The following is a 14,622-nucleotide window of genomic DNA, read 5'->3' on the forward strand; positions in this document are numbered from 1 at the left end:
CGACCTCTTCTGGCAATAAATCTTCTTAATCCCAAGATGAAGGCATTTTGTTGATAAACTTGCTATCAGCTCAAGATGTATCGCGCGATAGACTGCGCAAGTAAAGAGCAAGACCCATGCCTTTTTTTTCCTTCCTTAAATAAAGAGGACCGGCTACATCGACTCCGGTCACCTCAAACACCAGAGCATCTCTAACTCGATCTTCAGGAAGAGGTGCTGGAACAGTCTCTATATTCTTTGCGCTATATCTTCTACAGCGAACACACTTCATAAGAACTTACTTCATCATAACACTTCATAAGAACGTACTCTTTTTCTTCCTCTCAGGACCCAAAATTTCTGTCGAATATTGGCTAGTACGAATTGCACACCAGCGTGGGATAGTCGCAAATGGTAATCTAAAATTAACCTATGGACTAAGTCATGATTTGAGGGCAATACAATTGGACAGAAAAAATTTTCTTCGTCCTCTCTTCTAATAATCTTGGTCTTTAAACCGAATAAGGCCATCTGAGTCAAAAAAGGTACAATGGTTTCTAACTTTAAGTTCTTTGCCAAATGCTTCTATCTATATTATCTTGCATATTTTCTTTTTTACGGTTTCTATTTCAGGGACAGAGAGTTCTGATTGTTTAGAATCTGATCTGCTGCAGTTGTTGATAAATCTGCATATCCAAGCAGTTATTCTTAACATTTTGTGGTAAGATGAATATTTCTCAAAAAAATGTTCTACCCTTGGCGTATTTAGTGCAGAAATGACTGATTTCCTTTTTTCTGAATTCACTATTTCCATGTCCGGTATTTCCCTTTGTCTAGGCCATTCTTCCTGATTTTTCTTCAGCCAATCGGGGCCCTCCCACCATCTAACTACTAAAAGTTGTTTGGCGGTGCAACCTCTTGATGGAAGGTCAGCTGGAATTTTTGTTCCAGCAATATGTTTCCACGTTTTTGGATCCGTCAGTTTCCTAATCTCCCTGACTCTGTTTTCCACAAAGACAGCCCACACAATCTCCTGCCTTTGAATCCACGTCAAAACTGTCGTAGAATCCGTCAAAAAATGCGTTTCCACATTTTGCCATTGTAAACCATTTGAAACAGAAGAGCATAGTCTGGCACCTATCGTGGCAGTTATCAATTCCAGACGAGGGATCGTAATAGATTTCACGAGAGCTACTCTAGACTTCGATGCCAACAGATGAACTTCAACTCCAGAATTCGTCACAGTTCTCAAGAAAACTGCAGCAGCATACGCTTTACTACTGGCATCACAGAATGTGTGAATAAATGCTTTAGAACTTCCTATTGTCCTTGCTGGAATGTATCCAACGTAGGAGGGATATTTCTTTTAAGAGAAAAAGGCTTTTATACCAATTCCCAAAATTTTCTTTTGTACTCTCGTCGACTTCAGTATCCCAAGAAATTCCTGTTTTCCATAGGTTCTGCAACAATATTTTAGGATACAAGAGAACAGGACTCACAATTCCAATAGAATCAAATATTTTGTGTGTTACCGCGAGAATTGTTCTCTTCGTTATTATATCCATTTCAAAATCTTCTAGCCAATTCAGATTCAAAGTTAAATTATCTTTCAGAGAGTTCCATAACAGACCCAATACGGGTGAAATAGTTTCCTGTTTCAAGTTTTCTCCGTTATGTAACCAACCTCGAAGATTAAACTCTCCTTCATATATTATTTCTCTAGATTTTTCGATGAACTGGATCATCTCGGATTCTTAGTCAAAACTGACAACAACGTTATCTACGTAGAAGCTACGCAAGAGTTTAGCTATCATCTCCGTATCATATGGAGAATTTTTCATGTACTTTTGTAGATGGAATTCTATAGCAGCTGCCAAAAGGAAATGACTACTCTTAACCCCAAATACTACTCTAGTATGACGAAATATTTTCGTTTTCTTTTCTTCCACATCGTTCCACCAGAAAAACCGAAGCCAGTCTCTATGTTAAGGCTTTTCACTGATCTGTAAGAACGCCTTCTCAATGTCTGCTATAGCAGCAAACTTGCCTTCCCGAAATCTCAACAAAAGAGAAGGAATTAGTTCTATCAAATTTGGTCCACACTCCAAAGACTGATTTAGCGAAGGAGACGATTGTTTCCTCGCAGACGCATCAAACACCGATCGAATTGGTGTTGAGCTATTTTCTTTGATCACCGGTCTATGCGGCAAATAATGTTCATAGTCAACCGCTATATTTTCTTTAACTTCTTCGATCACTCCTAAGTTACACCAATCAATAAAAATTGCATTGTACGAAGAAAATAAATTTTGAGATAGAAGTTTCTGGGTGGTAGATTGCAGACGTTTCAAAGCCAAATCTTTGTGGGTGGAGAGTGGTACATGATTCTCCGCCCATGGAAGTGCGACTTCATAACGCCCCTCTTCGTTTAGAGATACAGAATTTTGGAACTGCATTTTTGCTTGCAAATCCCTTTCCTCTCTAGCCTTCTTTGTAACTAGATCTGTTATTCCGATAACATCAAGCCTCCATAGTTCTTACAGCGTGGCATCAGAAATATGTAAAGATAACGAAAGCGTGGAAAAGGAATTTTCTATTTCATAATTGTCAGTGTTCGCTTTTTCCATGACTGTCCACCCAAGTCTTGTAACAGCAACTAATCTTCCCCAAGGAAGAGCTTCGATTTTACCTGTAAATAAATTTGCAGCAACATCTGCTCCTAACAACAAATGAATCTCTTGGGGGTTCTCCTGGAATAATCTGTAATTTCCATTTTCAAAAACATCACTGACATAAATTCCTCTTCTTCTAAGTTCCCTAATCCAGTGTATATTTTTGATTTTAGGGACCGAAGAACATATTTTTCTTTCATCCAATACATTGATTTCGCAATTATACCGTTTATCTACGCTACACAATTTTATTCTATAACGTTTATGTTTTTCCGAAACTTCTATGCCACCGAAAAGTCCGTGGGTTACACTTTGTTCACCTAAGCTTCTTAATTGTAACCTTTCTGCTGCATACCTGCTTATGTATGAGTTTTGACTTCCGGTGTCAATTAGCGCTCGAACAAATAAATTGGTTATTCCCTCTTCCATATATGCGAAGAACTAAAGTTTGCAAATATACTTCTGAACATCCTGCTTGATTTGAAAGTACTTTATTTTCTATCTCTTCGTATTTTTTAATTTTCGAAACCTAGACAGAAGGATTTTGTTTACATTTTTTGTTACATAGTTGCATGTTGTTTTTTACAAATAGAACAAGTTATTTTTGTTCTGCAATTTCGTGCTAAATAATGTGGTTTTAGACATTTATAGAAAGCACATTTTTTTCTTAAAATGTCCTTTTTTTCATGTAATGATAAGCCGGAAACGAAACTACAGTCATAAATCTTGTGGAATTGATTGCAGAAGACGCAATTCATATTTTCCTCCCTACATTCGGATTTTCTAAACAAATCTGTAGCGGTCGGAATCTTCGGTTTATTATGTCTGTTTGTGAGACCACATGCGCTTTTCGTTGCAGGGGTGAAGAAGGCTGTCGCCGATCGGATACTTTTTGCTGTTGCGAAACCGTTGACCTTGGGCGTTCGCGGGATGAAAGTTCTGCGTGTAAAAAGGACGTTAAATGTTACATCTTTTATGTTATAATCGGTGCTAACATTTTGTGTTCTATAAAATTCAAGCGTTAATTCTGAAGGCAATAACTTCAAAATCATCAAACACAGCAAAGCGCTGTAAGATTCCGATACAACATCTAACGCTTCGAGGCATCTAATCTGTGTTTGTACTTTATCATACAAGTTACGAAATGTTTTTATGTCATTTGCATTTTTTAATGATTCAATATTCAGCAAATTATTCATGTGCGCATTAATAAGAATGTCTCTCCTTCCAAAACGGTCGTGTAAGATTTGAATTGCTGAATCATAATGTTTTGGCGATAACGGAAGTCCTTGAATGCAACTAAGCAGCTGTTCCTCCTAAATATGCTTTCAGGTAATTAAATTTGTCTACTTTGTTCAATGATTCGTTATTAGGTATTGAGGACTCAAAACTATTCCAAAAAGTAAGCCATTGACTACTCTTCCCATAAAATACGGGAATCGAGAAAGTTTTGGTAATTTAACATTAGGTGTATCTTTTATATTTTGCTGAGTGTTCGGTGCATTTAAGTCATTATCCTGGACCGAAACTGCTGAAATCTTCGCACTTAAGTCATGATTAAGTTCCTTAATCCGTTTCTTAAGCCTGAATTTCCATAACGTTATCTTCTCGCGATATTGTTCTGTAATTTCGAATTCATCTACACTCAGAATTGGTTCAACTTCTACATCGGCAATACATAGTGTTTCGTTTTTAGCATTAAGCTGTTCTAACAATTCTTCGAGCTTATTAATACTAACTTCTGATTTATTTAATTCACTTTCGATTTAAGTTCTTAAAATACTTCTTTTCTTTTTTAATTTATCTGCTTTTTCTTCTGCCATTATCTTCTTAGATGTAAACTCTTACACAAAATAAACGTCTCATGAAAAAGAAATATCTAACTCTTACTTAGAAAACAAAATTATTCTTCTGCTGAATACTTCAAGAACAAGTATTAAAATCTTCAATTTTAATATTCAGCTTTTGAATTCACTTTATTATAACCTTTCAAAAAACCTGGCGTCCCTGTTCTGGCGCTATAAACATCTTGCATCAGGTTCTTCTATTTACAATAAAATTAATGTAAAATTCCTTACCTGCTGCATCTTCAGTGTTCGCGACGCCAGGCTTCTAATAATCACGTTTTTCAGTAAGAGTTTCTATTAGAATTAACAGGCCATCTTGTCTTTTACTTATTTATTCAAATAAAACACTAATATACACTTTTTACAAGGTAGGTGATAATTATTTTAAGACAGTACATTTTAATTGTTTTTCTGAGTCTGAAGTTTCGTCTTTACGCTCCTCAGAGCGGTTCCAATCTGGCCTCGTTCTCAGAACTCAATTAGAGAAAAAGTAAAGGAATAGATGCCCGCCATCTAGTGGTAAGAATGGGACCACCTAAATTACAATAACAATAAAAAGCAATATTAACATTACAATATTTGATATTTTCATTTCTACTTCACTGTATCTTCCATCTCACATGCGCTTATTGTTGTCGACTGCTACTCCCTAGGGCTTAAATTATTCATTGATACTGTAACGTTTTTTTAATCCATTGGCAGGCACTTGCCTATTGAACATTGGCCACTCCTAAGGCCAGAAGTGGTGGCCGTTTTATTGGGGAGGCACCTAATTGGAAGCCACCGTTGCGTAAAGGACGGAGAATTACAACTATGCTTTCTCCGGGATTCGAATCCGGGCTTTGAGAGAGAATGGTAACTGTAAATGTGTGGAAAAGGGTCATCCAGACCATTTTGTGTTCTCTTGCCCACACATAGCATTTTACAACCTCAAGCAACCAGGAGCAAGATTCTGGCCAAATTGGTTCCAGAATCTACAAATTAACAGAGTTGCCCAGCGGAAATTGAAAACAATAATTGACTACTGTACTAGCAATTACTTTTCTGGCGCTGTAAGATAGTAGCCATAAGGTACAAACTTGAGTCGTGTCTAACACACATTAGGTTCTAATAATGCCATTTCTAAGCACAGTTCTCTTAGAAATAGACATCGCACCTTCAGTATGGCATTAACTCTTCTTGAACTGGCACATTTATTAACCTGTATGTAACGAAAGTTCTATATCAAAGTCGAATCACTCATAATCCAAAGGACGAGATGCATGGCCTGGAGGGTTTTCCATAAATTTTAATTAAACTTAATATTTACATATATACAATGTTGGCTAAAATGCCTGAATCGAATATTTAATGCTCAAGAGGCAAGAACTGAATAGTTCCAGCTAATATCTAAATCGAATTCTATTGCGTAGTGCATCGAAATTCTACCTTCAAGAAGAAGAATATTTTTTCAAGTCACGTGTTCAGAAGGGGAAAGGTCAAGTAAGCCAATAGATGGACTCCTAACGCCATCTCTTGGCGATATCAAAGAATATTCCTTAACACACTCCCCACCTGAACTCTGACAAGAGTTCATCTAACTCAGTTACACATACAATCAAGTACATAAATCACTATTCTATAAAAATATCAAAAAATACTAATTAGTCAAACACTTCAATTCCAATACAGGTATCAAATAATAAATGTTATAACTAATAAATGAACTAAATTTTAAAATAATTTCCACTTAACTGAACAAACTTAACTAACGATTTAATCATTAATAGACAAAAAAAGAAAGAAGCATAACTAAATCGTTAAAGTTCAAAATATCTAAAGTTCAAGAGGATATAGATGTTGAACAGTACGTTTTAAAGTCCCATTACCAGTTTTTAATTCGAATGATCGGACTTTACCATCACGTCCAGTAATAATTTTTATGATTCTACCAAGTTTCCATAAGAGTTTGTTTTTATTATCTCCTTCGACTAAAACAACATCTCCTACTTTTAGTTCTGGTTGAAGTTGCGGATTCTTCAAGAAATGGGCAGTTCTAAGATCTAATAAATATTGTTGCTTCCATTTCCACCACAACTGTTTTAACAGCAATTCTTGATAACGCTTTCTTTGTAACAGCGTTTCTCTTGTCGTTTCGCTACCGATGATTCTAGCAAAGGTCAAAGGATACTTCAAATCAGTTTGTCCAATGTTTAAGAAGTGCATTGGAGTCAACGGTTGCGGCTCGTCATTGTCGTTGTAAACGTAACTTAGAGGTCGTGAATTAAGAACTGACTCCACTTCGACAAGTAGTGTAGACATTTCTTCGAAAGTCAACAATGCTTTTCCTACGATTTTTCTTAAACATTCTTTAACAGATCTAACAAGTCTCTCATAAAACCCTCCCCACCATGGGGCTCGTTCGATTATAAATTTCCAATGGATTCTTTCTTTGGCAATGAAATTCTTGAATTTGTCATCTTTTAAAACTTTTGAAAAATTCTCAAGTTCTTTCTTTGCCCTCTTAAAGGTCTTGGCGTTGTCAGAGTAGATGATTACGCAGTTTCCTCTTCTGCTCAAAAATCTGCGAAATGCAAGTAAAAAGGATTCTGTTGACATATCTGATACAAGTTCTAAGTGTACAGCTCGGGTTACTGCACAAACGAACAAAACAATATAGGATTTTCGAATGTCTTTAGAATTCTTTACGTAAACTGGTCCGGCGAAATCAATTCCACAGACTGCAAATGGAGGCGATTCTTGGATTCTATCCTTTGGTAAGGGTGCTGTCATCTGGTCTGCTGGTTTAGCTAAATATTTTTGGCAAATTATACAACCTTTTAATGCTTTTTTGACTAACTGTCGTCCTTTAGGAATCCAGAAGCGTGATCTGACTTTAGCTAAAGTTGCAGCAATTCCTCCATGCATTATCTTCTCATGTTCTTTGCATACAATCAGAATCGTTAGTCCAGATTATTGGATGTTTGTTATCTAGTGAGAAGTCAGAAAATTCCAGTCTTCCTCTCAACCTCATGATTTCCTTTTCATCAATGTAAGGAAGAAAATTATACAAAGGAGAATTTTTTCCAACTGAATTACCTTCTTTGAGGGATTTATATTCTTCGGCAAAAAACTTCTTTTGCTCTGATCTTATCCAGAAATTTTCTGCTTCTTGTAACTCTTCAGCTGTGAGAGTTCCTTGAATGTCGCTAGTTTTTCTTAATTTTCTAATGAAACGTGTTGTGCAAGCAGTGACTCTTAACAGCTTCTCTAATTTGCTATATTTTGATATGTCGAAAAGATCATCTGCACTTTTTTCGATTGTACATTCAAGTTGATGTATATCACCGGATCTCTTTCGGTATTCCAGCTTGTTTTCATCTATTGTTTCTTTAATATCTAATCTTGGCCAAAGTTCGTGAGGGAGTTGAAGCCATTGGGGACCTTGCGTCCAAATGGTCTCATTTATTAACTTGGAAATCTTCGTTCCCCGAGATACGAGATCGGCAGGGTTGTCGACACCTGGGCAATAATGCCAATCTTGAGGTGAACTCAATTTTTGTATTTCTTCGACACGATTCCTGACAAAGGGTTTGAAGGCTTCAGGTTGTTTCTGGATCCAAAAATAAGTAATTGTTGAGTCTGTCCAAAAATAGCACGGAATTCTCAATTTCAGTGCTTTCAGAATATTGCTGACTAACTTAACTGATAACAATGCCCCCATTAATTCTAACCTCGGTAAAGTAAGGGATTTTAGTGGGGCTACCCTATTTTTAGAAGAGACAAAGGCCGTTTTGATTTCTTTATTTTCTGTCGTGAAACGTAAATATGCGACTGTACCATAGGCTTTGACACTTGCATCTGAAAAGCAATGTAGTTCGAGATTTTCGACATTAATGTTCGAGTGCATGAAAAGGTAACGAGAGATGGAGAATTCAGCTATTTGAGGTAGCTCTTCACACCACCTTCTCCATTCAGAGGACAAATCTTCAGGTAACGGTTCATCCCAATCTATTTGTGACAACCAAATCTTCTGTATTAAGCACTTTATTCTAACAGTGAAAGGTCCTAAAATTCCAATCGGATCGAATATCCGACCCAACACTTGTAGAAGAAATCGTTTTGTTTCTATTGGTTTAGATGTGAAAGACAATAAGTTCCGAACATCAAAATACAGTAAGTCCTTTGAATTATCCCATGCCATACTTAAGACTTTAAATGCGAAATTTTCTGTATTAAAATCTTCAGGATTTTCATCTGGAACGATACCCTTTTTTACCCACAATTCATGTAATTGTCTCGAGTTACTATGCCATTTGTGAAGCTGCATGCTTGCTTCCTTAAATATTTGGACCGATTCTAGACTCGTAGTTAATGCTTCATTGATCGTTGGTTGGCTTCCAATCACATCATCTACATATACGTTCTCATTCAAAAAGTTAACCGTTGTAGGATAAAGTTTATTATATTTTTTCAGATGATGTTTAATGGTAGCGGCTAATAGAAATGGACTACTATTTATTCCGAATAAAACTCTAGTGAACCTATATATGTCAGGAGAAATGGTTTCATCATTAGGGAAATCGGAAAACAGAAACCTGGTTGCGTCTCGATCTTTTTCATGTATGAGAATCTGTAAAAAGGCTTGTTTTATATCTGCGGTGAAGGCTATTAGATTATACCGAAATCTTAACAATATTTCGAATATTTCAGGGTATAAATTTGGCCCAACATGTAGACAGTCATTTAAAGAAATGGATCCTGGGGCATGCGATGATGCATCATAAACAATACGTAATTTACTTGTAGCTCGATCCTCGCGTATAACTTCCCTATGTGGCAAGTAAAACACGACATCCTCTTCATTTGAAATTTCTGAAACTGGTTCGATAATATTTTGTTTTAACTTATCTCTTAATACGTTCCTGTATTCAGAAAATACATTAGGATCTTTTTTAAATCGTTTTCTAAGTCGATGAAATCTTTGTTCTGCGATTTCCCTATTATTATTTAGATTTGATGTGTCATGTTTCCAAGGCAATCTAACTTTATAGCGAGAATTTTCATATGTTATATTTGATTCGAAATATTCGACGACTTCATTTTCAGTTGAATTGAAGTTTTCCCTCTTATCAATAAGTCCTGAGTTTTCCAAGTCCCAAAATTTTGTTAATTGTTTGGAAATCAAATCTTCCCCTACAACTACATTGAAAGCTAAAGAGACATCATCATCACCTTTTCGTCCATGTAGGCACCAGCCGAAAATAGTTTCCACTGCAACAAGATTTTTGCTTAAGTATTTAACGTGTCCCATTACTATGTTGTAATAATAATCTGCACCAATTAAAATGGCAATGGGTTTTTTACAATCGGGAAAATCTGCGAGCAGCAAATTTTTTAATTGTCTGTTTTGTTTAATTTCTTCTGATTTAGGAGGTGGAATATCTGTACCTGATATATGATCAGTTACTAATAATTCAACTTCTATTCTAGAATCGGGAGAACTTCTATGTTCTAAAGTTAATTTAACTACGTCATAATTCTTTTGGATGGGAGAAGTATTCCCAAAAGTGTAGACAGTCAATTTTTCTTTTCTTATGACTTCGAGGTTTAATCTGTCCGCTAACTCGCGAGCACAAAAACTTTTCATACTTCCACTATCCAAGAGAAGTCTGGCAAACACCTTTTCCTTAGCTGTTTTAACTTTTATCGTGCAAGTCTGTAAAAGAATTGTATTATTTGCATTATGTGAAACGGCCGAAACAATTTCTTCTTTCAGTTCCTTAGTTTGTGTATCATTTTTCGAAATTAATATACTATCCTTTTTATCACTTGGTGTATTTTTAACTATCGAACTGGATTTAAAACATATGGCTTCTGAATGTTTACCTTTGCAAATTTTACAAACTTTAGTTTGGCGTTGCCGGCACTGTGAGATTTTGTGTTTAGGGGCCAGGCAAAGAAGACAACGCGCTTGTTTTTTTAAAATATCTCTCTTCTCATTAACTGTAAGGCATAAACAGGACTCTGAGTCATGGTTTTGAAAACAAAAAATGCAGTTTCGATTTGATGACGCGGCTGCCATAAATTCATGTGTAGTGACAGTTTGTTTATGTTTCGGCGTCGGTGGATATCTGTTAATAACTTTCATTTCCGGGTTTGATTTGCGTGGAAAGGATAACGAATTAATCTTTTCTCGCGATTCTATTTCTAATCGGAGAAAGTCTAGAAATTTGTTTAAATCATAGGTTGAAGGATTTTCAGTATTTGTACGATGAAATTGTAAAGTTATATCGTTCGGGACAATTTTCATCAAAATTGGAATAAACATGTTGGAATATGTTTCTGGTTTCACACCGAATGCTAAAAGGCTTCTGACTTGAACGTTAATTGTATCATAAAGTTTTCGCAATTTTGTCACTTCACTTGAACTTTGAACGGGATTTAAATTTAAGAGATTAGAAATGTGTGTATTGATAATAAGGTCACTTTGGCCGAATCTATTTTTAAGAATGTCTATAGCAGAGTCATAATTAGCCTCTGAGATTGAGAGACCTTCTATGGCTGATGCTGCGTTTCCACATAAATAAGTTCTCAAATAATTAAATTTTTCTGTCTTCGAAAGTGTAACATTGTCATGAATAGTGACCTTGAATGAATTCCAAAAATTCATCCAATCGTTATAATCTCCGGAAAATTTGTGAATTAACATTTTGGGCAATTTCACATTGCCTTCAATCTGTCTTTTGGTTTCAACTTCTGTAGATGAATTATTTAAATTCGTGTTGATATTTTGAGTATTGTATTTCCTTAAATAACGGTTGATTTTAGACTTCGCTATTATTATTTTATCGTTATATTCCATAGAAGTGTTAATATCTGAATCTAATTTTGATTCATCTTCAATCAAATTTTGTATTTTTTCATTTAAATCATGTAGTTCCGTTTCTTTACTATTTAACAATTCCAAACAATTTTCTAACTCTTCTTGTTTTTCTTCTTTTAAATACACATCTACATTTTTAATAATTTGAGTTACAGAAGCACGTATATGTGCTCGATTCTTAATTAGTGTCTTCTGTTCCATTTTAATAAATTATCAAAGGAGACTTACCGTGAGAAGTCTTCGCTTACAAAGCTAATCCAAAAGGCGAAAAACACAAATTTTCAAATTAATCAGATTCTTTTCTGGGGCCGATGCACCATTATGCAACGAAAGTTCTATATCAAAGTCGAATCACTCATAATCCAAAGGACGAGATGCATGGCCTGGAGGGTTTTCCATAAATTTTAATTAAACTTAATATTTACATATATACAATGTTGGCTAAAATGCCTGAATCGAATATTTAATGCTCAAGAGGCAAGAACTGAATAGTTCCAGCTAATATCTAAATCGAATTCTATTGCGTAGTGCATCGAAATTCTACCTTCAAGAAGAAGAATATTTTTTCAAGTCACGTGTTCAGAAGGGGAAAGGTCAAGTAAGCCAATAGATGGACTCCTAACGCCATCTCTTGGCGATATCAAAGAATATTCCTTAACAACCTGAAGACAGATTACTTGCTCTGCAAAACCTAGCAGTATACATGTTAGAACTATATAAGTTAGTTCAATATGTCAGCAACAGAGTATGTGATATGTATGTTCAATATGTAATTTTGTATTTATACTGTGCCAGGTTTTCATACACAAAGTTTGTACTGTATCTGTACATGTTTATATCTTTTATTAGTACCTAATTTATACTAAGGATCACGCGTACCTCAATAACATGCTTCATGTAAACTTTAACTATGATAACGTATATTTTTGTAAATGTATATATGAATATGAGTGAGATTATGTATACTTTTATTATTATTATATATTTATTTGTTTCGGAATATATATGTATGTAAGTGTGTATATATCTGTATCTGAGTTGGTATTTATATGTATATATATATATATATATATATATATATTACTTCAAAACATCTTTCAAAATATAACTTACCAGTATGGATGCACACTTTTAAAATAATTCTACTTTAATTAAACTTAGGAGATAATATAATCAATTAATCAATACGGTTTAGGAAATAAATTATATATATATATATATATATATATATATATATATATATGTTTTGATTGTACTCTTCTTGAAGTGCCTTGTATGCATATGTATATTTCTTTTTTGCATTTTATAAATGTCGTCTGCTCAGCCTGGGGCTGCGGCCTGGCAGCTAGTGGTGTCCAGTTGTAACTCAACTCCCGCTGAGTTGGTAACCAGTTCTGCATAGATATATCTATACCTGGGTCGGAAGCCAACTCAGCGGTTTACTCTCCTAACCATTATATCGTCTGGGCGGCTCATTGCTATTCGAACTGTTGTCTGTGTCATCTTTTATAGCCTGCAAATTGTTTCTGTCACCACCATCATCATCGTCTTTGTAGCTGTTTAGTTTGTTTTTCTCTTACGCAGTGATTTTCAGAGCTATCAAGAGTGTTAGATATTCCTGTTTTCGTGAAGGTTTTCGGTATTATTACTTTATCAAAGCTCATGAATTTTTTACGTTATCAAAGCTCATGAATTTTTTACTCTATCAAGACTCATGAATTTTTTACTTTATCAAAGCTCATGAATTTTTACTTTATCAAAGCTCATTTTTTACTTTATCAAAGCTCATGAATTTTTTACTTTATCAAAGCTCATGAATTTGGGGTGCAGCACCTCAAATTCATGAGCTTTGATAAACATACATATGATTCATGAGCACCCCAAATTCATTGAGCCAAATCAATTAAATTAGTAAGATGAAAACAACCACTACGTGGACGAATCCATTTTTAAAATTTAAAAAAGCTCGCTTCCTAAATGCCTTGAGGAAGTGGAAAATCATAAGAATGTTTTAAAAAAGTTGAGGACTTTGCTCTGAAAAACTAGGAGGGAAAATAGGCAAGTAAATACTCTCTATATATATAGTATATTAACTAAACTCAGTTGCGCAACAGCCGTAGTGACCCCGATACCCCGATATTTGCTTTCCTGACCGTAGGCCCCGGGATGCATGAACATATGCCCTGAACAAGTGGTCAGCTTGTTGCAGGACCTCCGGTGTTTAGTCCTCCAAACGAACTTGGTTCTCATATTATCGACTCACTCAAGGGATGAAAGGATGAGGTAACTTAGCTCAGCCTGGGGATCGAACACCACACCTGTGGTGCTGATGCGCCACCAAGCCTATTATATACAAATGTATAATTAAAACGTTAAAACATGCAGGTGTTTTTACTTTATAACACTATAAAGCAAAAATACAGAAAACTTTAATTGCGATTTGAAATAATTTTTATGTGTTAAAAACTTCTGTTAATTTGTAATTAAAAAAAAGTTTATTATTAAAACATTGCTTTCTTGTTATTATCAGAAAAGAAACACAGCAAATTTTAATCTCCTTGCATTATTTTCCTGCTCAAAATATATTACTACTATCTTAAAATAAGTAGTTTTTATGCGCGCAATATTCTCTTAGTTACATACATTTTGTTTAACTTTCAGGTCATAGCTGCTTCTCTTAGAAACTCCAGCATGTCAGAATTACATGCAGATGATGTTCCTATATTTGAAGATATATTAGAAAATATTTTGAGTGGTGTCAAAGAGATAAAAAAGGATTTATCAGTTGTAAGTAAAATGTGCATAAAAATACGTTCATAAAATGTTAAACATTGCTCTAATGTTGCAATTTTTAAAATTACTGTTGAAAAATATGTAATTTTATTTTTCCCCTAAAGAAAAGTGTAATTTTCCTATAATTAATTGTTGAAATATTTAATCTCTTTGAATAATGATAATATCCCTATGTATGACATTTTTAACTCAATTCTTTGCCTTCAATATTAGGACAGAAACTTTAATTTCATATATGGTTAAAAAAAAAAAAAAAAAAAAAAAAAACGAATACATGCAATGTTATTATTTCTACGCATATTCTATTTTAAAGAAAGATGTAAGTTGTATGTTTATAAAAGTTTATAAGGTATTTCTCCCGCCTTCTTAACGAGCCTTCGTGGTGTAGTGGTCTGCATGCTCAGAGCGTAATTGAGAGGTCCGCGGTTCGATTCCCGGCGAAGGCGTTGTTAATTCTTCATCCATC

The 14,622-nt window shown here is 34.8% G+C and overlaps 1 protein-coding gene across 6 annotated transcripts in view; it reads left to right on the forward strand.

Moving 5' to 3' along the window:
* LOC118183304 (dynein axonemal heavy chain 2-like) overlaps positions 1 to 14,622 on the forward strand; it is a 405,957-nt gene that overhangs the window by 41,425 nt on the left and 349,910 nt on the right. For all 6 annotated transcript variants that reach the window (XM_085822262.1, XM_085822261.1, XM_085822260.1 and 3 more), the window contains exon 7: positions 14,025 to 14,150. In XM_085822262.1, the coding sequence (XP_085678388.1) occupies positions 14,025 to 14,150 (126 nt within the window). The remainder of the gene's footprint in view (positions 1 to 14,024; positions 14,151 to 14,622) is intronic.

This window comes from Stegodyphus dumicola, chromosome 8 (assembly GCF_044657685.1).
Source record: "Stegodyphus dumicola isolate Sdum_Otavi_A_Nest chromosome 8, ASM4465768v1".
Taxonomy (NCBI): domain Eukaryota; kingdom Metazoa; phylum Arthropoda; class Arachnida; order Araneae; family Eresidae; genus Stegodyphus; species Stegodyphus dumicola.